Below are 22,045 nucleotides of genomic sequence, written 5' to 3'. Positions count from 1 at the left end.
AATTTTAGTGGTTCTCTGGCATTAATAATAAACTGGAGGCCGGCGCCGCGGCTCACTAGGCTAATCCTCCGCCTTGCGGCGCCGGCACACCGGGTTCTAGTCCCGGTTGGGGCGTTGGATTCTGTCCCGGTTGCCCCTCTTCCAGGCCAGCTCTCTGCTGTGGCCAGGGAGTGCAGTGGAGGATGGCCCAAGTACTTGGGCCCTGCACCCCATGGGAGACCAGGATAAGTACCTGGTTCCTGTCATCGGATCAGCGCAGTGCGCCAGCCGCAGCGCGCCGGCCGCGATGGCCATTGGAGGGTGAACCAACGGCAAAGGAAGACCTTTCTCTCTGTCTCTCTCTCTCACTGTCCACTCTGCCTGTCAAAATAATAATAATAATAATAATAATAATAATAATAAACTGGAGACTTCAGGAGCCTCAAATGCATGGCCAATTTTCCTAACAAAACTGAATTCTGAGGTTATGGTGTGGCTGGAGAGGTAGGATACCACGACCTACCGCACAGGGGTCTGAAACAAAACTGGTGAAGATGAAGTCCTAAATTAGGGTGTCATCAGTTTATATTAAGGACTTAAAGCTACTTTTCACATGGGGTCACTTATCAGTTCTGGGTGTGGCTAGAAGTTGAAAACCCAGGTGGAACTCTTGGTAGAAAGCCACTATTGGGAGGCAGAGAAACAGAGGTTCGGTACTCATAGGGGACTGGAGTGACAAAACTGGAAACTGAAAGGCCCTCAAACTCATGGTCAGTCACCATCTCAAGTTATGTGTCAAATTCTGAAGCTGTAGAGGCTAAAGGTTAAATTGAAAAGCACTGAAGGACAAAACTGAATCTCCCAGTCTTTTAGGGCTGAAGAGACAAATACATGTCAGGCTCTTGCTTTGAAATACAAGGGAGGCCTTATCCTAGGAACAGAATGAATCAGAGGTAAGAGTCAGCAATACTACAATCCAGCTGTGATCTAGCTCAATTACAGAAAGTCATTGCCCACTCAATCTACCTAAGAGAGAAATAAGAAAACCTTCTCTATTACAAGATAAGAATCTTCTGAGCCTCTAGGATTCCATTCACAATGTCTAGCATATAATAAGTTACTAGACATAAAAGAGGCAAAACTATATGACCAGTAATCAAAAAAGAAAACAGATGATACAGCAGACTGAAACTGGCATATGGACATTAAAATACCTATGATTAATATGCTTAAGAAAATAAAAGGAAATAAATGCAATATAGTTTTTAAAACTGGAGACTTGGAGCCAGTGTTGTGGTGTAGTAGGTAAAGCCACGCCTGTGACACTGGCATCTCCTATGGGTGTAGGTTCAAGTCCGGCTACTCTACTTCTGATGCAGCTCTCTGCTAATGCACCTGGGAAAGCAGCAGAAGCCAGCCAAAGTCCTTGGGCCCCTGCTATCTGCATGGGAGATCCAGAGGAAGCTCCTGGCTTCGGACAAGCCCAGCTCTGGCCATTGTGGCCATTTGAGCGAACCAGCAGATGGAAGATCTCCCTCTCTCTCTCTCTCTCTCTCTCTGTCTCTGCCTCTCTTTTTCTCTCTGTAAACTCTGCCTTTCAAATAAATAAATCAATCTTAACACAACAACAACAACAACAAAAAACCTGGAGACTTTTCTATAATTAGAATCCATAAAAAATTCTGGAACTGAAAAAATACAACGTCTGAATTATGAACTCAATACATGGATCTAATGACACAAAGGACAGAAAGAAAGACAGGATTTATGACTGAAAAGAAGAATCAATACAAAAATCCAAACTGAAGCATCATGGGAGAAAAAAACATACAGGAGAAAGATAATTTAAGAAACTTGAGGATATACTCAAAACAACTAATATATTTGAAAGCACAGTCTACAAAAAGGAAACTTTGAAGAAACCATATTAGAATAATAGAAAAGAATTTTTGATAACTGATAAAAAATTTCAACCAATGAACTCTAAGCAGGATAAATTCTAAAAAAACCGGATTTAGTCACTTCATAAGAAAACACTGAAACCAGTCGGGGGGGAAAAAAAGATTCCCTGCACAGGGATAGAAACAAGACTGTAGCTGGTAACAGAAACGATTTAAGTCAGAAGACAGAAGTATTGTTTCTGTAAAATATCAAAATAAAATAACTTACAATAAAAAAATCTGTTTTAGTAAACATCTCAAAATGAAGGTAAAAGTAAAGGAATTTTGGACAATAACATGTGACAGAATTAGCAAGCCTTCATTAAGAGAAACACTGAGTTCTTTAAGCAGATGAAAAATGGAAAATTGGAAATTCATTAAGGAACATGTAAATTCTGGAGTAAATGTAAATAAATATCAAATGTGAAAAATAACAAATCAGTGAATTCTCAGTTATATGCAGAACTAAATGCATAACAGTAAGAGCCCATAAAATAGGAGAGGGATGAATGCAGTGAAACTGGTAACTGTTCTAATAGTGCTGGGGGAGTGTATTTTATTGTGGACTGACTGGATGAGTCAAGAATAAACTTAATGCTCTTCTAGGTAACAACTAAAAATAGTAAAGAATGTATAATAAGTTAATTGGAGAATTTTTTTAAATAATTAAAATAATTCAAAATGAGAAAAAGGAACACAAAATAGATCAGACAGAAAATAATGAGATGATACACATAATACAAGGACACAAGAAGATTATAAGCAAGAGGATGGAAATAAGTACATTGTTCAAACTCAAAACCCAAGTACATTTTAAGGGAAGATACAATACTTTTAAATATGCATATATTTAACAACACAGCTTCAAAATATATAAATAAAAACTGACAGAAATAAAAAAAGATATCACAGAAAGAATTTTAACTTCCTTCTCAAAAACTGACAGACTCAGTAAATCAAAAAAAAAAGATCTGTGAGATGAACACAAAGTTGATATAACTGACACACATCAAACACTGCACTAAATAGTTACCAAAACTGACTCTACGGTCATTATGAAAGCCTCAGTACACGCAAAAGATTAAAATCATTCATAGCACTCAGACTTCTCTGAAAACAACAGAAGACAGAAACCAGTCACAGAAAGGTAACTAGAAAATCATCTGCAGGGGTCAGCGCTGTGTTGCAGTGAGTTAAGCTGTCTCCTACAATGCCAGCATCTCTTACTGGAGAGCCAATTTGAGTCCCAGCTTCTCTGCTTCTGATCCAGCTCCCTGCTAATGTGCCTGGAAAGCAGCAGAGGATGACCAAAGTACTTGGGACCCTGCCATCCAGGTAGAAGAGCAGATGGAGCTCCAGGTTCCTGGCTTCTGCCTGGTCCAGCCCCTATTGTTGTGGCCATTTGGGGAGTGAAACAGTAGCTAGATATCTCTTTGTCTTACAAATAAATAAATAAATATATATATACATACATATATATATAAAGAAAATCATCTGCTGCCTGAAACTAAACAACATACATCTAAATAATACATGATCACAAAAATTAAATTATGCAATACTTTTTATTGAATAAGGAGGCCAAAGAATATCAAAATTTGGGAGCTGCAACTGAAGTAGTGTTTGCACAGAAACTTAAAGCCTTAAATGCATATGAAATAAGAAAAATGGAAATCTTTCTTATTAAATCAATCTCTTTTAATAAAAAAAGATTTATTTATTCATTTGAAAGAGTGACACAGAGGAAGAGACATAGAGAAAGGTCTTCCATCCATTGGTTGATTCCCAAATGGCCTCAATGGCTGGAGCTGGGCCAAAAGCCAGGAGCCAGGAGGTTCCTTAGGGTCTCCCAAGTGAGTGCAGGAGCCTAATCACTTGGGCCATCTTCTGCTACTTTCCCAGGCACATCAGCAGCAAGCTGGATCTGCAGTGAAATGGTTCCATCTTGAAGCAGCATCCATATGAGATGCCAGCATCACAGGCATTCTGATGTGGAATGCAGGCATCTTAACAACTAGGTCAAACATTCAACTCCTTTCCAAACTTAAGGAGGAAATATACCATCTCTGTCACTCTGCCTCTCCAAAAAATTGAATAATTAAAAAATTTTTAAAAAGCTAGTCAAAAAGAGCACAGTATTTATAATTTGATTAATATTTTTTAAAAGATTTTATTTATTTACTTGAGAGGAAAATTACAGAGAAAGGGAGAGACAGAGAGAAGGGTCTTCTATCCACAGGCTCACTCCCCAAATGGCCACAACAGCCCGAGATGGTCCGATGTGAAGCCAGGAGCTTCTTCCAGCTCTCCCACACAGGTGCAGGGGCCCCACCACTTGGGCCATCTTCTACTGCTTTCCCAGGCCATAAGCAGAGAGCTCGATTGGAAGAGGAGCAGCTAGTACTAGAAACAGCGCCCATATAGGATGCTGGTGCTGCAGAAGAGGCTTAGCCCACTTAGCACAGACCCTCAATTCATATTAAAATAGGCAAAGAACAAACAGATGTCAGGGCAGGTTTACTCTTATAGAGCAAGTAACTGGATCTGAGGGGGTTTCTGGGTGATGTTCTGTTTCTTGATATAGATGTTGTCTTTACAGTTATGCTGAGTTTGTGAAAATTCACTAAATAGTATACTTCTCATAGGTGTATTTTTCTATATGCATATTGTGCTTCAACAGAGTTTTTTTATTTGTTTTTCCAATTTTCATTTTATTTGAAAGGCAGAGAGACAGAGATCATTGATCTGCTTGTTCACTCTCCAAATGCCTGCAACAGCCAGGGCTGGGCAAGACTGAAGTCAGGAGCCAGGAACTCAGTACAGGTCTTCCATATAGGTGGCAGGAGCCAAATATTAAGTCATGATCTGCTGCCTTCCTAGAGAGCACATTACTAGGAATCTGGATCAGAAGCAGCTCTAGGACTTGAACTTAGATATAGGATGTATATGCCAAGTAGCACTTTACTCACTGTGCCTAATGGCCACCCCTACAATGTTTTTAAAAATTTAATTAAAGAAACCACAAAACATTACCCACTGTATCCTCTAACAAAGATGTACCATAATTTGAAAACTGTCTACATTGGTCCAGTTTTTAAGCTACTTAAATAGAAACTGAAATAAAAAAGATATAACAAGTGATTAACAAGGCAACAATAAGTAAAGTAAGACAAAAGTAATCAGAAAAAAGACAAGAGAAAGCAAGAGGCAAAAAGGAAAGTTGAGGAAGGAGAAACTGAATATAGCTGAGGAACTGCAAAGTTACTATGCTGGCCTGAGGGATGTAGCCTGAACATTTGAAAGGTTTATGGCTGTTGACTATTTGTAGCTTTCAACAACTGTGTCTTAACCATTTAGGGCTCTAAACTCAATGGTTTAAAGAAGAAATCTATGTCACATTAGCAACAACAAAGTCAACATCATTCTTGAGTTGAATTAAATCAAAAAATATAACTCACCATAGACTCAGTTACAAATAAATGAATGTTTTAATCTAGACAAATCCAAGAAAAAGTGCTAAATATTCTATATTGGGTTATTTTCAATTATATCCTTTAGTTTTAGTTATAAGGTCTAAGCTTCTTAAAATTAAGTTTCTACCAAGGTACACAATTTTTCATTTACTTTGGATAACAAACCTGCTTTAACTTTCTTTTTTGTTTTTTTGGGCTTAGGTTTTATGTTTTCTTGCATGTTGTCTTCTGTGTTTTGTTCCATTGAGTTTATTTCATCATCTTGATGAGAATCTGAAGTAACTGCTTCAACTGGAGATTCCTTCTTTTGTTCACCTTCATCTGGGTCATTAGAGATGGTCAATGAACTGTAAATAAAATCCAAGGATAAGCCATTCCAAATATATTATTATATTACTTACTATTCACTTTATAAGAGAATGACCAGTGCATAGAAGCAAACACAATTTCAAAGTCAATATTTTCTGCTGGGAGATGCATACCACATTTTATTATACACTAAAATTGTTAGTGGCCAAACTAAGTATCATAGGCACTATGTAATTCTTGTAAAAGAGTTATATGCCTGTGAGCCAACTCAAACTAGGCTCAAAACCATAGGAGAAAATTCTATTTTATATGCAATGGATCTGTGTGATCAAAACATCTTCACTCTGCTGCCAAGAACAAACTGAAAAATGAAAAAAACTTCCATTTACTTATTTATTTATTTAAAAGACTGGGAGGGTGTGGAGGAGCTAGACATGGTAGAAGCCTCTAAAGGTGGCCCTGCTGATTGCTGCCTCTTGATACTCACGTCATTGTATACTCTTCTCCTGTTTGAGTGAAGGCTTGACCTAGTGACCCCCTTCTAATCGACAGAATATGCCAAAGAAATGGATGTCACTTCTAAGATCAGATTTCAAAAAGATCGTGACTTCTGTCTTGCTTGCACTCTCTCAGAGCACTCACTCTGGGGGAAGCAAGTGGCTATGTTGTGAGTAGCAAGGAGGTGAGAGGTGGCAAAAAGCTAGTCAGGACTGGGAACTTCCAACTGCCACATGCATGAGCGTAGAATTGGATTGTCCCCAAGGCCTTCTGACAGTTGTGCCACTTAGCAGAACCTCCCCTAGTCAAGGCTGGAGATAACTTGAGCCCTGGCCAACATCCTGATTGCTGGGGTGACAATCCTTTGAGAGTCAGAGGCACCCAATCTAGTCATTCTGAATCCTGACCCATACAAAGAGTAACACAATCAAATGCTTGGTGTTCTAAGCTGCTAAATTCTGCAGTAATTTTTTAATGCAGCAACGGAAAAATAAAACAGATACTAACATGTCCCTGTAGCAACCTGACTTACCTTCTCTTTGTTACAATTGATCTACTTTTTGGTGAGAGGGCAATTATTTTTAACCAAGGGCCTTAGGGATAATTTTCTTGTAATGCCAAGGAATAGTCACTTTAAAATGGTCCTACCTCAAGTTGTTTCTCTAAATTAGGATTGCAGGGGGAGAATGTTAATTATGGAAGTTAAAAGACATTTTTATCTGATGTTTTCTACAAGAAGAGAACCTATAAATATGAATATAAATCCATATCAAATACACACACACACACACACACACGCACACATATATGTAAGAGCAGCATATACAGAAAAAGACTAGATTATCAAATTGTTAATACTGATTATCTTTGGATGGTTGTGCTCCAATAACAAAATGTTATTTGAGCAAGAGAAGGCACATTTATATATCCAAGTAGACATCTATAACTCAAAAAGCTGGAAATAATTAGGTTTCTATTATTTTAAAAGCAGACAGACTCATAAGTGTATAGTTAAGGGTGGAGTCTGGAATTAGACTACCAAATTTCTGGCTCTATCTCTTACTAGTTCTGTGATTTAAACCCCAGTTTCCTCACAGCAAACAGAGTGAAAATATGACTTTCACTTATGGGAATACATGAGTTAACTCTTGCAAAGAACTGAGTACTCTGAGGTGCTACCTAGAACATCAGTTGTCACTATCTTAGTGCAATGTCAACTAATCAAAGACTAAGAATGCTCTTTTGTTTAATACAGGTATCACTCTTCAGTTGAAAATAACAGTTTTCTCAAGAAGACAATTTCTGGCTATCAATGCAAAGTACCTTGTCTCAGCTTTACATGGAACTGGAACTTTCTTTTTTTTCTTCTTTCTTTTCTCACTGCTTAACTTGTCATCATGCAACAAAGTATCAGAAGGAAAGTAAGTCAGCTGCTCTTTCAGTTTCTTTTTTATTTTCTTCTTAATCTCCTTGGCCATTTCCTCAGCTACCTGGAGCTGATACGCTTGCATCAGTTCTTCTTCCTCTTCCACATCGGCATGTTCCCGCCCCTCCTCGGCTTTCTCATTTTTCTGATGATCCACACCGGGCTGCGACTTTGGTCGTGCTTTCTGATGTGCAGAATCTGCCTTCTTCTCCGGAGTGCCCACTTCCATTTCCTGTGCAGTCACCTGGGGCGCTGTCTTCCCAGCCTTTCTGTTCGGCTTTCCTTGCTTGTCTTCCTCTACACTAGCATCATCATGTGGACTTTCAGCTGCAGACTGAGTATTCCTCAATTTGTTTTTACTGACTCGCATGCCCTTCTCTGGGTTATCTGTGTTAGTAGCTTTTACATCACCACTTTCACTTTCTTTAATATTCTGAAGATTGCTTCTAACAGCGTCAGCCTAAGAAAAGAAGACACAAGAACAAATTTTCAGCTAAGCATAGTTTGCTTACATGAACAGTTTGATTTATATTATATTAGGAAGATTATTGAGTTTTTTACTTGGAATCAATGAGTCTGTTTTAGAGCGTTTGAGGAAATTTCTCATAGTTTACATTCCAAGATTTATATTAGTAAACCCTAAAAGTAACTTAAGATCAAGTGAGTTATTAACATGGGGAAAGTATACATGGATGTTTCAGAAATGAATTAATTGTTCAACTCTCAAATGCTATTTTCCTCATTGGCAGAATGATCCACACTCTAATCTAGCTAAGAAATACTTGAGAAATTGCTGAAGGAGTCACGAAGTACAAAATATTTCAAGTTCCTAAACAGAAAATGTACCAGCTCATTGATTTGGCTTCATAATTACACTCCCCACTTAAAAAATCTATAGCTCAGGGCTGGAGGTGTGGCACAGTAGGTTAATTCCTCCACCTGCAATACGGGCATCCCCTATTGGTGCCGGTTCATGGACTGGCTGCTCCTCTTCCGATCCAGCTCTCTGTTATGGCTTGGGAAAGCAGCAGAAGATGGCCCAATTGCATGGGTGTCTGTACCCATGTAGGAGACCCAGAAGAAGCTCCTGGATCCTGGCTTTGGATCGGCTCAACTCTAGCCATCGCGACCATTTGGGGAGTGAACCAGCAGATGGAAGACCCTTCTCTCTGTCTTTCCCTCTGTCTGTTGACGAGGCCAAAGCAACTTCAGCTGGCTGACAAGGTCACAGCAGAAGGTCTGTCTCAGCAAGGCATGAGAAGGACAGCTGCGGTCCTCTTGGTGGTTTTAGGTTTGATGGGAACTACAAGCTGGAGTTTCCTGGTGGTCCTGCTAATGATTGCTGTATTCCTAATTTTATAGAAGAGCACTTAGTCTTATAACCTCCAAAATGTCCATTGCCTTGTAGAATTTTAATCTAGCAGAATGTTAGTGTAGAAGAAAGGGTTAATGCCTTATGCAAGGTTGAGCTATTTGTAGAAAAGAATTAAAAGGCAACAGGCTCTCTGGTATATATTTCCCACTAGAATAAAGATAGATGTTAATAAAGCTTTAATTCACTATATGCTACAAATACAATGGTTAGGATGTCAAAACTGTAAAATAGATCTAAGTAAACCTTTAAATAAGTGCAATAAAGAAATTAAAGAATTACAGACAAAATTGCAAAGAGGGGATACATTTTAAAATGGGCCTGCTTGGAACTTGGGACTTCTAGTAAAGATTAGATTAGGAAGGTACTATTCTAGCCTATGTAGCCAATTTCTAAAGAGTTCAGCAGCACTCGAGGCCTTGGCTTGTGTGGGCAGCCTGTTATCTTGCACCTGTCTGTGACTGTAACCCATGCTCTGAGTATGCCCTTGAAAATCAAAAAAAAATGTAATTAGGAAAAATGGACAACAGGCTTTTCATTGTAAGAAGAAAAAATCATTGTGTGGCTTATAATATAAAAATAAAATCTGGTGCTCAAAAGCCAGAGCCCTGCCATCAGCCTTGCTGTGAGTGTCTCTCATTTCTTCGAGCGCCGACACCTCTCACACCTTGGGGCCCCTGGACTGGCTGGAGCTGGTCTCTGGCCATCTCTAATTCTACCTCTCAAATAGATAAATGAAAATCTTATATAAAAAAAAAGGTTATAGCTCTATGATTATCCTGCAATGAGCCCAAAAATATCACTAAATATTACATCTCAAATTAAACAGACTAGGTACTTATCTGTACCTTCTCTCCTGATCAAAATAATTTGAAATTAGTGATTTTTTAATTAGAAATAAATCAAGAAAAGGTGGGAAATCAAAAAGGAATGTTTCTTGTAGTAAAACAAATATTCTGAGAAATTCTCCAAAGATTAAAAAAAGTTTAAGATTAGATCTATTAAGAAGCCATCAGAGAAAGTCACAGTCCACAGAGAAAGATCTCCTGAGATAAGGGTGGTTCTGCAGAAGCCAGAAGAATCAGTTATCAGTATTTATGAGGAGGAGGAGTAAACCAGAGGTTGGCTTTCTTTTAAGGGATTAGGCAGCTGGGTGCAGAGGGAAATGACAGTGCGCTTAGGTATGTTCAACCCCCACAAACAGCAGAAGCAAACTATGTTAAACATAACCTTACACAGCAGAAGAGAGATTCTCAACATAAAAATGACTGCCCAACTAAAAATGAACAATAAAGGAAGGTAGCACAAAAAAGGAAGCCCACCAAATCCAACAGCACAAAAAAACGAACACCTAAGGAAAAGGGATAGCATACACAAATAATAAACACACTAATTTAAAAATATAAAAGTATGTTGGATTAAAAAAAGATGACACTGCTGATGTTAGATATAAAAACTTAACAAATATATTGAAAAACAGAATAAAAAAAAAAAAAACAAACCAGAATGGACATAAACCAAAATGGCCCAAGATGAAGCTAAAATCAAAATGACAAATTCTCCCAGAAATGAATGTGCTTACCAAGGAACACTAGGTTCAATTTATGAATTTCTCCATGTTTATAAGTGGTTAGAAATTACCCAATATACATAAAAATAAGATGGAAAATATTAGCAAGTAGCATCTAAATTTATAACTAACATTTTATCATCTCCAAGTCTTTTCTGCTCATTACATTCTATTATGTAATAGAGTTTTAACAGTTCTTAAAATGTTCTAGATACATTTCATCAAACAGTGCTTTGGTTTTTTTTTTTTTTTTTTTTTTAAGAGATTTTATTTATTTGAAAGGTAGAGTTACAGACAGGAGAGAGAGGGAGAGGCAGAAAGGTCTTCCATCTGCTGGTTTACTCCCCACAAGGCCACAATGGCCTGAGCTGAGCAAATCCAAAGCCAGCAGCCAGGAGCTTCTTCCAGGTCTCCCATGTGGGTGCAGGAGTCCAAGTACTTAGGCCATCTTTCACCGCTTTCCCAGGCCATAAACAGAGAACAGGATCAGAAGAGGAGCAGCCAGGACACGAACTGGCACCCATGTGGGACATGATGCCAGCCCCAGGTATTTTCTCATAACCTATGATCACTCATTTTCTAACCAATGTTTTTAATTTACCTCTTCTGTGGCTCATGATTTTGTACCCTGAAAAATCTGCCTAAACAAGTTTGGTCACAAAAGTTTTATCCTATGAATCTTTTGTAAGTTACACAATTTTAGCTCTCAGTTTTAGGTCTTTGACCCATTTTAAGTTAATTTTCAAATAAGAGATGTTATAGTTTATTAACTATATATAGATGTATGCTTGTCATAGGACTTTTTGTTGGAAAAATTATCATTTACCTCACCAAACTGAATGGCAACTGTTGTCAAAACTTAGTTGACCATATAGATTTGGGTCTATTTCTAGACTTTATACTGTTCCACTGATTTAAATACCTATTTTTATGACAATACCAAGATGTCTTGATTACCACAGCTTTATAATGGCCTTTAAATCAGACAGTGTAACTCTTTCAGTTTGTTCTTCTCCAAGACTGTTCTGGCTATTTCTAGGTCTGTTGTTTACATTTCCAAATACATTTTATAATTAGATTTTATATTTTAAAAACTTGTTGGCATTTTGATTAGTATTGAACTAGTCACTAGATCAATTTTCAGAGAATACACATGCGACAATACTGATTTTTATGATCCCTGACATGGATACCTACTTATTTAAGTTTTTACTTCTAGCGCTATGGGAGTTTTTGGTACACAGGTCTTGTGCATTTTCTGGTAAATTTATTCTTGTTTGTAACATGTTTATTGCAATTATAAATGATTTTCAACTTCTAATTTCAAATTACTGATACAGAAATACAATGAATTTTTTATACATTAACTTTTATATTCTGCTAATTTCCCTTAGTTCTAGTTCTGCTTCTTTTAGCTTTCTTAAGATATTAACATAGATAATGTCATCTGTGAATACAGCCTATTTTACTTTTTCCTTTAAAATCTTTGTCCTTTTTTCGGTTGCATTACTTCATTGTTCAGTTTCTCCAGTACAATTCTGAATACACAGAGACACATGCTCAAGGTTAGGCAAAAGCACTCAGTTGGGGTTTTTTCTTTGTTTGTTTTACATTAAGTAAGATGTTAACTACAAGCTTTTTTTTTTTTTTTTTTGGACAGGCAGAGTGGATAGTGAGAGAGACAGAGAGAAAGGTCTTCCTTTTTGCTGTTGGTTCACCCTCCAATGGCCGCCACGGCTGGCGCGCTGTGGCCGGCGCACCGCACTGATCCGAAGCCAGGAGCCAGGTACTTATCCTGGTCTCCCATGGGGTGCAGGGCCCAAGCACTTGGGCCATCCTCCACTGCCTTCCCGGGCCACAGCAGAGAGCTGGCCTGGAAGAGGGGCAACCGGAAAAGAATCCGGCGCCCCGACCGGGACTAGAACCCAGTGTGCTGGCGCCGCTAGGTGGAGGATTAGCCTATTGAGCCGCAGTGCCGGCCAACTACAGGCTTTTAACATGCCTTTAATTTAAGGATGTTCCTTTTTATTCTTGGCTTATCTGATAGTTATCAGGAATAGGTGACAAGTGTTGTCAAATCCTTTTTCGGAATTGAGATGACCAAATGATTTAACTTTTGACATGACGAATTACATCAAATGTTTTGTTTTGTTTTGTTTTAAAGATTTTATTTATTTATTTGAGAGGTAGAGTTACACACAGTGAGAGGGAGAGATAGAGAGAAAAGTCTTCCTTCTGTTGGCTCACTTGCCAAATGGCTGCAATGGCCGGAGCTGCACCAATCCGAAGCCAGGAGCCAGGTGCTTCTTCCTGGTCTCCCATGCGGGTGCAGGGGCCCAAGCACTTGGGCCATCTTCTATTATTTTCCAGGCCATGGAAAAGAGCTGGATTGGAAGAGGAGCAGCTGGGACTAGAACTGGCGCTCATATGGGATGCCGGCGACACAGACAGAGGATTAACATGCTGCGCCATGACGCCGGCCCCAACATCAAATGTTTTTTCTAATACTGAACTGACAATTCATTCCTGGGATAAGTCCCATCTGGTCATGGTATTTTATCTTATTTATAAGATTGGTTTTCTAACATTTTGTTGAAGATGGTTGCATCCAAATTAAAAAGGGATCCTGGGTGGTGGTTTTCTTATAATCTCTTTATCTAGTTTTTGGAGTAAGGGCAATAATTGCCCAAAAAAGGTGTGGAGAAGTATCACTTCTTACTGTAAAGTATCAAAGAGATTATACAGAATTGGTATTATCTCTTCCTCAAAAGTTTTGTAAAAATATATCAATGAAGACTAATTTTCTTTGTGGGAAAGTTTTTATTTTTAAAAAGATATAATATTCAAATCATTTCTTTTTCAGTAAGCTTTGGTAATTTGTGCCCCTCATATAATGTATGCATGTCATCTAAGCTGATAAATTTATTGTCATAAAGTTATTCATAACATTCCCTTATTATGAAGATCTATAGCATCATCAGTGAATCCTCCCTTACATTCCTAACATTGGTAATTTGTGTTTTTATTTTTTTTCTATGAAAAAAATGTCTGGTTTGAGATCATGCACAAGAGTTAATTCAATATGTCTAGGTTGCTAAAATAATATAAATTCCAAAAAAGGTCTATTGTTTTAGGACCAGCCGCAGGCAGGCTCCTGGAAACTGAGCTCTGAGTCACTGAAATCTTGTGCTTTACAGGAGTGTTTTCGTATTCCTGAAGCCTTGGAACACAACTGTGCTGTTTAACCAGATAGTTTATATTAAACAATGTGATTTATAGTGACCATCTGTTTTTGTTCTGGGGAGCTGCAGTCTGAGTATCTGAGGTCAGTCACACAGGTGTTGCATGCCTATGTGACTGATCCTCCCCTGCACCAAGACATACAACCATGGACATCAAGGCTCATGTAGGCATCTCTGGTTGGCAGTATTTTGCTCATGTTGTCAAACACATGGTAGAACTGAGTGAGTTCCATGCAGCTCCACTAGGAGGGTACGCCTGGAAGCCTGCACTTGGTTTCTCCTTTGCTATGCCCCCATGCAGCTTTTCCATTTGCTGGTTTTAATCTGTATCCTTTTGTTGTAATCAACTATAAGTCTAACTGCTTTTGAGTCCTGTGAATCTCTAGTAGATTACCAAACTTGAGGGTGGCTATGGTGACCTCTAATACACTGAATAACTGATTTTACTGGTCTTTCAAAAGGATCTGAATTTGGATTTACAGGTGCTACTGTTTTTGTTTTCTATCTCACTGACTTATAATCTTAATTACTACCATTCTCTGAATTTAATTTGTTTTTCATATTATTTTTTAAGGTGAAAGCTTCAGTAATGGCTTAAGACCATCCTTCCTTCTTAATACAGCATTTAGGCTATAAATCTTGCTATAAGTACAAATCTTGGTATATTGAGACCTCTTTTTAACAAAATATTTTATCACTTCTTTTCTGATTGTTTTGATATATTGGTTACTTAGGGTCTTCACTTCCAAATATTTGGAGCTGGTATAATTATCTCTGTTGATTCTTTCTGGTTTGAATCTGTTGTGGTCTAAGAATATGCTCTGTGTTAAAATTATTTTATATTAAAAAATTGAAAGTCATTTTCCCTTAGTTTGATATGCTTTCCTGAAATGATACATTTTTTATGTTGTAGACAAAATTACCAAATTACTTTCTAAAAAAAAGTTATTCCTGTTTATGCTATCACCAACATATGAAAATACCTGGCCAGCGCCGTGGCTCAATAGGCTAATCCTCCGCCTTGCAGTGCCGTCACACCAGGTTCTAGTCCCGGTCGGGGTGCCGGATTCTGTCCCGGTTGCCCCTCTTCCAGGCCAGCTCTCCGCTATGGCGCAGGAGTGCAGTGGAGGATGGCCCAAGTGCTTGGGCCCTGCACCCACATGGGAGACCAGGAGAAGCACCTGGCTCCTGCCTTCGGATCAGCGTGATGTGCTGGCCACGGCGGCCATTGGAGGGTGAACCAAGGGCAAAGGAAGACCTTTTTCTCTGCCTCTCTCTCTCACTGCCTGTCAAAAACAAACAAACAAACAAACAACCTAATTGTCAACTTTCTTCCCAACACAGGTTATTTTCAGTCCTTTAAATCTTTTCAGAATGGGAAGATGGCGGAATAGGGAGGGAGCACACCGAAGGTCCAGGAAGGGAAGGTTCAAAGAGGGGTGAGAACTTGTAGTTCTGGGAAACGAGAAGCCCTTCCCGAAACTGGGGAGACAGGGTGGACCAATGAGGAGGACGCGGACACCTGAGGTGCAGGACACCAGCAGGAGTGTGTACGCACCAGCGCTGGAAACCGAGGTGAGACGGGCACTCACCCAGCACCGCAGCAACAGCCGCCCCTCCCCCAACCCATCCTGGGACAGACACTGAGACACACACAACTGAGTGGGGGAGGAAATAGAAAACGGAACAGAGTGAGTGGCGCCTGCGGAAAGAGTGGGCAATTCAGGGGTATTAATTAAGAGACTGAGGAAGCCAGTATCTCTTGGCACCTCCTCAGAGCTGCAGTGGGCGGGAAGCAGCCATTTTGTCTGTTTACATTTGGGCTTAAAGGAGAATTGTCTTTGCCTTGACGCTAACCTTCGGAGGTGGAGCCCAAAGTTGGAGCGGAGCGACACGACACTTCTTGCTCAGGGGCAGGCATCGAGGGAGGGCAGCTCAAAGCCCTGACGCCCGTCTACTCAAGTTACAAGAAAAAAAAAAAAATTGAATAGCGCCTGCAGGAAAAGGGCAGGATCCAAAACTGAGGGATCAACAGGAGCCGCCCAACCCATAATCAGAGCTGCAGCGGGCAGAGAGCAGCCATCCTGTCTGTCTATGTTCGGGCTGTGTAGAGCAGCCTGCTTACACTGGATATTGGTACAGACTCATAGCAGCCTATAGCAGAGGGAAATCAACCTGAAAAACCACCCAGACAGAATGGCAAAAAACCAAACAAAAACCCACAATAAGAATATAGAAGAACATATAAACTTGCCAATGGAGCAGGCTAAACCAACCATAACAGAGGCTGAAGAAGTTGAAACCATGCCAGAAAAAGAATTCAGAAAATTAATAATCAGAATACTTAGAAATAATGAGAAACAGTGTCAAGAGCTGAATGAAAAACAAGCCCAAGGATTAGAGATCCTAAAGAGAAGCCAGAATGAAATACTAGAACTGAAAAACTCAATTGACCATATAAAAAACAGCGTGGAATCCCTCGGAAATTGAACAGATGTAATAGAAGACCGAATATCAGAATTTGAAGACAAACTTCCAGAAATAATACAGTCAGTTCAAACGCAGGAAGAAGAAATTAAACAATTAAAAAATACAGTCGGAAACCTACAAGATTCAATCAAATGGCGTAATGTTCGGATAATCGGAGTCCCTTGACAGGGTGGAAAGAGAGAATGGATTGGAAGGTGTCTTCAATGACATAATATCAGAAAACTTTAAACAAAGGCAGCTGGATAACAACACACAAATACAACAGATAGCCAGGACTCCGAACAGAGTAGACCAGAAGAGAAATTCACCATGACACATTGTGGCAACACTCAGCTCAGTGACACAAAAAGAACAAATCCTAAAATGTGCCAGAGAATCAGGGGTAAGTCAATCAGACTCACCCCAGACTTCTCATCGCAAACAATACAGGCAAGGAGACAACGGAATGATATATTTCAAGTTTTAAAAGACAATGCCAACCTAGAATACTATACCCTGCAAAGCTATCATTTATGAATGAAGTGGAAATAAAGATCTTCCATGACAAACAGAAACTGAAAGAATTTGTATCCACGCATCCAACCCTACAACACTTGCTCAAAGACGTGCTGCACACAGAAATACAAAAACAAGAACTTCACTACAAAAAAAAGCGAATGTAGAGTAACCCACAAACAAAGTTCAAAGTACATAAACAACTCGTTTCAGGAAACATGAATGGGAAAAGACAGTACTTAACAGTAATCACACTGAATGTGAATGGTCTTAATTCCACTACAAAGAGACACAGACTAGCTGATTGGATCAAGAAAGAGAATCCACCTATATGCTGCCTTCAGGAGACACCCCTTATCAGCAAAGATGCACGCAGACTGACAGTGCAAGGATGGAAAAAGATACTCCAAGCTAACGGAAATCAAAAAAGAGCTGGTGTGGCCATCCTAATATCAGACAAAATAGACTTTAACATAAAAACTATTAAAAGAGACAGAGAAGGGCACTATATAATGATTAAAGGACCTATCCAACAGGAAGACATTACTATTATAAATGTATACGCACCTAATTACAGGGCGCCTGGCTACCTGAAAGAATTACTAAAGGATTTAAAGGGAGATATAGACTCAAATACAATAGTAACAGGGGACTTCAACACCCCACTCTCACCAATGGACAGATCAACCAGACAGAAATTCAACAAGGAAACAACAGAGCTAACTGACGCCATAGACCAAATAGACCTAATAGATATCTTCAGAACCTTCCACCCCACAGACACAGAGTTCACGTATTTCTCCCCAGTACATGGAACATTCTCTATGATTGACCATATGCTAGGCCATAAAGGGAGCCTCAACAAATTCAAAAAACTGAAACTCTACCATGCAGCTTCTCAGACCATAGCACAGTGAAACTCGAAATCAACAACCCAAGAATCTCTACACCATATGCAAATATATGGAGAATGGACAACATGATCCTAAATGAATAGTGGGTCATCGAAGAAATTAAAAGAGAAATCAAAGGATTTCTAGAAACAAATGAAAATGATAACACAACCTATCAAAACCTGTGGGACACAGCAAAAGCAGTGCTAAGAGGAAAGTCTATAGCAATTGGTGCCTACATCAAGAAGCTGGAAAGGAACCAAACAAATGAACTCTCCATGCACCTCAAGGATTTAGAAAAACAGCAGCAAATCAAGCCCAAATCCAAAAGGAGGAAAGAAATACTAAAGATCAGAGAAGAAATAAACAGAATTGAAACCAAAAAAACAATACAAAAGATCAACAAAACCAGGAGCTGGTTCTTTGAAAAAATAAACAAAATCGACACACCATTGGCCCAACTAACCAAAAAAAGGAGAGAGAAGATCCAAATCTGTAAAATCAAAGATAGTAATGGAAATGTAACAACAGACACAACAGAAATAAAAAGAATCATCAGAAACTACTACAAAGAGATGTATGCTAACAAATTGGGGAACCTGGAAGAAATGGATAGAATCCTGGACAAATACAACCTTCCTAAACTGAGCCGTGAAGATATAGAAAATCTAAACAGACCCATAACCATGGAAGAAATTGAATCAGTAATAAACACACTACCGAAAAAGAAGAGCCCAGGACCAGATGGTTTCACTGCCGAATTTTACCAGACATTTAGAGAACAACTAACCCCAGTTCTTATCAAATTATTCAAAATGATTGAAAGAGAGGGAATCCTTCCAATTTCTTTCTACGAAGCCAATATCACCTTAATTCCTAAGCCTGGAAAAGACACAACAAAGAAAGAAAACTACAGACCTATCTCCCTGATGAACATAGATGCAAAAATATTCAACAAAATTCTGGCAAACCGAATCCAACTACACATCAGAAAGATCATTCACCCGGACCAAGTGGGATTTATCCCTGGTATGCAGGGATGGTTCAATATTCGAAAGTCAATCAATGTAATACATCACATTAACAAATTGAGAAACAAAAATCATATGGTTATCTCAATAGATGCAGAGAAAGCATTTGACAAAATACAACACCCTTTCATGATGAAAACCCTAAGCAAATTGGGGTTAGAAGGAACATTCCTCAACACAATTAAGGCAGTCTATGATAAACCAATGGCCAGCATCATAGTGAATGGGGAAAAGTTGGAGGCATTTCCATTGAAAACTGGCACCAGACAGGGATGCCCACTCTCACCATTGCTATTCAATATAGTCCTAGAAGTGTTAGCCAGAGCCATCAGGCAAGAAAAAGAAATTAAAGGGATACAATTGGGAAAGGAGGAAGTTAAGCTATCCCTATTTGCAGATGACATGATACTATATATAGGGGACCCGATAAACTCCTCTAAGAGACTACTGGAACTCATAGAAGAGTTTGGTAAAGTAGCAGGATACAAAGTCAACGCTCAGAAATCAACAGCCTTTGTATACACAGACAATGCCATGGCTGAGGAAGAACTACTAGATCAATCCCATTCATGATAGCCACAAAAACAATAAAGTACCTTGGAATAAATTTAACCAAGGAGGTCAAAGACCTCTATGATGAAAATTACAAAACACTAAAGAAAGAAATAGAAGATGACACAAAAAAATGGAAAAACCTGCCATGCTCATGGACTGGAGAATCAATATCATCAAAATGTCCATTCTCCCAAAAGCAATTTACAAGTTCAATGCAATACCAATCAAAATACCAAAGTCATTCTTCAAAGACCTAGAAAAAACGATGCTGAAATTCATATGGAGAAACAGGAGACCCAGAATAGCTAAAGCAATCCTTTACAATAAAAACAAGGCCAGAGGCATCACAATTCCAGACTTCAAGACATACTACAGGGCAGTTATAATCAAAACAGCCTGGTACTGGTACAAAAATAGATAGGTAGACCAATGGAACAGAATAGAAACCCCAGAAATAAATCCAAACATCTATAACCAACTCATATTCCACAAAGGACCTAAAACCAACCCCTGGAATAAGGACAGCCTCTTCAACAAATGGTGCTGGGAAAACTGGATGTCCACATGTCGCAGTATGAAGCAAGACCCCTACCTTACACCTTATACAAAAATCCATTCAACATGGATCAAAGAACTAGAGATGGGCCACGACACCATGAAACTAATTGACAGTACAGGGGAAACCCTTCAAGATATCGGAAGAATTCCTGGAGAAGACCCCACAGGCACGGGTAATCAAAGATAAAATAAACAAATGGGATTACCTCAACTTGAAGAGTTTCTTAACAGCAAAGGAAACACTCAGGAAAGCGAAGAGGCAACCAACAGAATGGGAGACGTTATTCGCAAACCACACAACAGATAAAGGATTAACAACTAGAATCTACACAATGATCAAAAAACACCACAGAATCAAAACAAACAACCCAATAAAAAAATGGGCCAAGGACCTTAACAGACATTTTTCAAAAGAGGAAATCCAAATGGCCAACAGGCACATGAAAAAATGCTCAGGATCCCTAGCCATCAGGGAAATGCAGATAAAAACCACAATGAGATACCACCTCACTCCGGTTAGATTGGCTTACATACAGAAATCAACCAACAACAGATGCTGGCGAGGATGTGGGGGAAAAGGGACACTAATCCACTGTTGGTGGGAATGCAAACTGGTAAAGCCACTATGGAAGACAGTCTGGAGAATCCTCAGAAACCTGAATATAGCACTACCACAGGACCCAGCCATCCCACTCCTTGGAATATACCCAAATGGAATTAAAGGGGTGAAAAAAGCCATTTGCACCTCAATATTTGTTGCAGCTCAATTCACAATAGCTAAGACATGGAATCAACCTAAATGTCCATCAATGGATGACTGGATAAAGAAATTATGGGATATGTACTCTATGGAACACTATACAGCAGTAAAAAACAATGAAATCCGGGCATTTACAACAAAATGGAGGAAGCTGGAAAACATCATGCTGAGTGAAATAAGCCAGTCCAAAAGGGACAAATATCACATGTTCTCTCTGATCGATGGCAACTAAACGAGCACCTAAAATGATACCCATTGAAGTGAAATGGACACTATGAGAGACAATGACATGAGCAGCCCTTGTCTAGACTGTTGAGGAACAACTTACTATTTTGTTCCTTTAGTATTTTTGTTGTTGTTGTTGTTCCTCAATTTTTCTCTATACAAGACCACTGGTTGAACTCTGCAATCAATGCACAGCCATTCTTAAGCGTTTAAAAATTAACAGAAAATTGATCGCTGTGAAATATAGGAGTGGGAATAAGAGAGGGAGGAGATATATAGGACGGCACATACTCACTCAGACCTACCTCCAATAGTGGAACTAGAAATGTGCCAGGGGATTTTAACTCAACCTTGGAGGCAGGTACCAATGCCAGCACACTTGGTAAAGTGATAAGTATAAATACACAACCGATCAAAAAGATAGGGTAAGTGTTGAAGAGATTTCACAAATAAGACCAGTGTAAGCAAATAATGAAGGATAGAACCAAAAGGGAGAGAATGATCCTGCGGGGGAAGCAGGACCCACAGCAGACTCATAGAATGGCAAACGCACTAAACAGCACTCCTGCCTCAGAATCAACCCTTGGGACATTCGGATCTGACTAAAAGGTCCATGAGAGTCTCACAGGCATGGAAAGCCATGACACGGTGGCAAAAAACAATCTAAATGAAAGATCCTGGTGAACAAGACCCCAGCAGAAGGAACAGGCCATCAAGGAGACAGGCGCCTTTCTCTGACGGGAGGAAGGAACCTCCACTGTGATACGGCCTTGACTAAACAAGTTCAGAGTCGGTGAACTCAAGGGGCTTCCATAGCCTAGACAGCTCATAGCAAGAGTCTAGGGTGATTGCTGACATCATACATAAGAGTGCCAATTGTTAAATCACCAACGGGAGTCACTGGGTACATGCTCCCCACATAGGATCTCTGTCCTTAATGTGTTTTACCATGAAACTTAAAAACAACACTACTAGTCATACAATACCCTATACCTTGTGTGGTTGTGTGAGTGCAGCCAGTTGAAATCCTTGCTTAGTATATACTAAGTTGATCTTCAGTATATGAAGGTAATTGAAAATGAAACTCAATGAAAGGCGGGATGGGAGAGGGAGTGGGAGAGGGGAGGGCCATGGGAGGGAGGGAGGTTGGGGGGGGAAGCCACAACAATACAAAAGTTGCACTTTGTAAATTCACATTTATTAAATTAAAAAAAATCTATAACACAAAA

At 39.3% G+C, this 22,045-nt stretch overlaps 1 protein-coding gene across 13 annotated transcripts in view; it reads right to left on the bottom strand.

Annotated features, from left to right (window-relative positions):
- AHI1 (Abelson helper integration site 1) overlaps positions 1-22,045 on the bottom strand; it is a 231,110-nt gene that overhangs the window by 184,439 nt on the left and 24,626 nt on the right. For 12 of the 13 annotated variants that reach the window (XR_011388506.1, XR_011388507.1, XR_011388503.1 and 9 more), the window contains 2 exons: positions 7,523-8,085; positions 5,558-5,739 (listed from right to left, as the gene is read on the bottom strand). Coding sequence is in view for 8 of the 13 variants with exons in the window: in XM_008263545.4 (XP_008261767.1) it covers positions 5,558-5,739; positions 7,523-8,085 (745 nt within the window). In the remaining 5 variants the exon portion in view is untranslated. Of the gene's footprint in view, positions 1-5,557; positions 5,740-7,522; positions 8,086-14,792; positions 15,096-22,045 lie in introns of those variants that run through there. The other variant, XM_070073535.1, reaches the window with a different exon arrangement.

This window comes from Oryctolagus cuniculus, chromosome 5 (genome assembly GCF_964237555.1).
Source record: "Oryctolagus cuniculus chromosome 5, mOryCun1.1, whole genome shotgun sequence".
Classification (NCBI taxonomy): domain Eukaryota; kingdom Metazoa; phylum Chordata; class Mammalia; order Lagomorpha; family Leporidae; genus Oryctolagus; species Oryctolagus cuniculus.
Note: the sequence above shows the minus strand (reverse complement) of the source record. Positions and strands in the feature narration are given on the sequence as shown.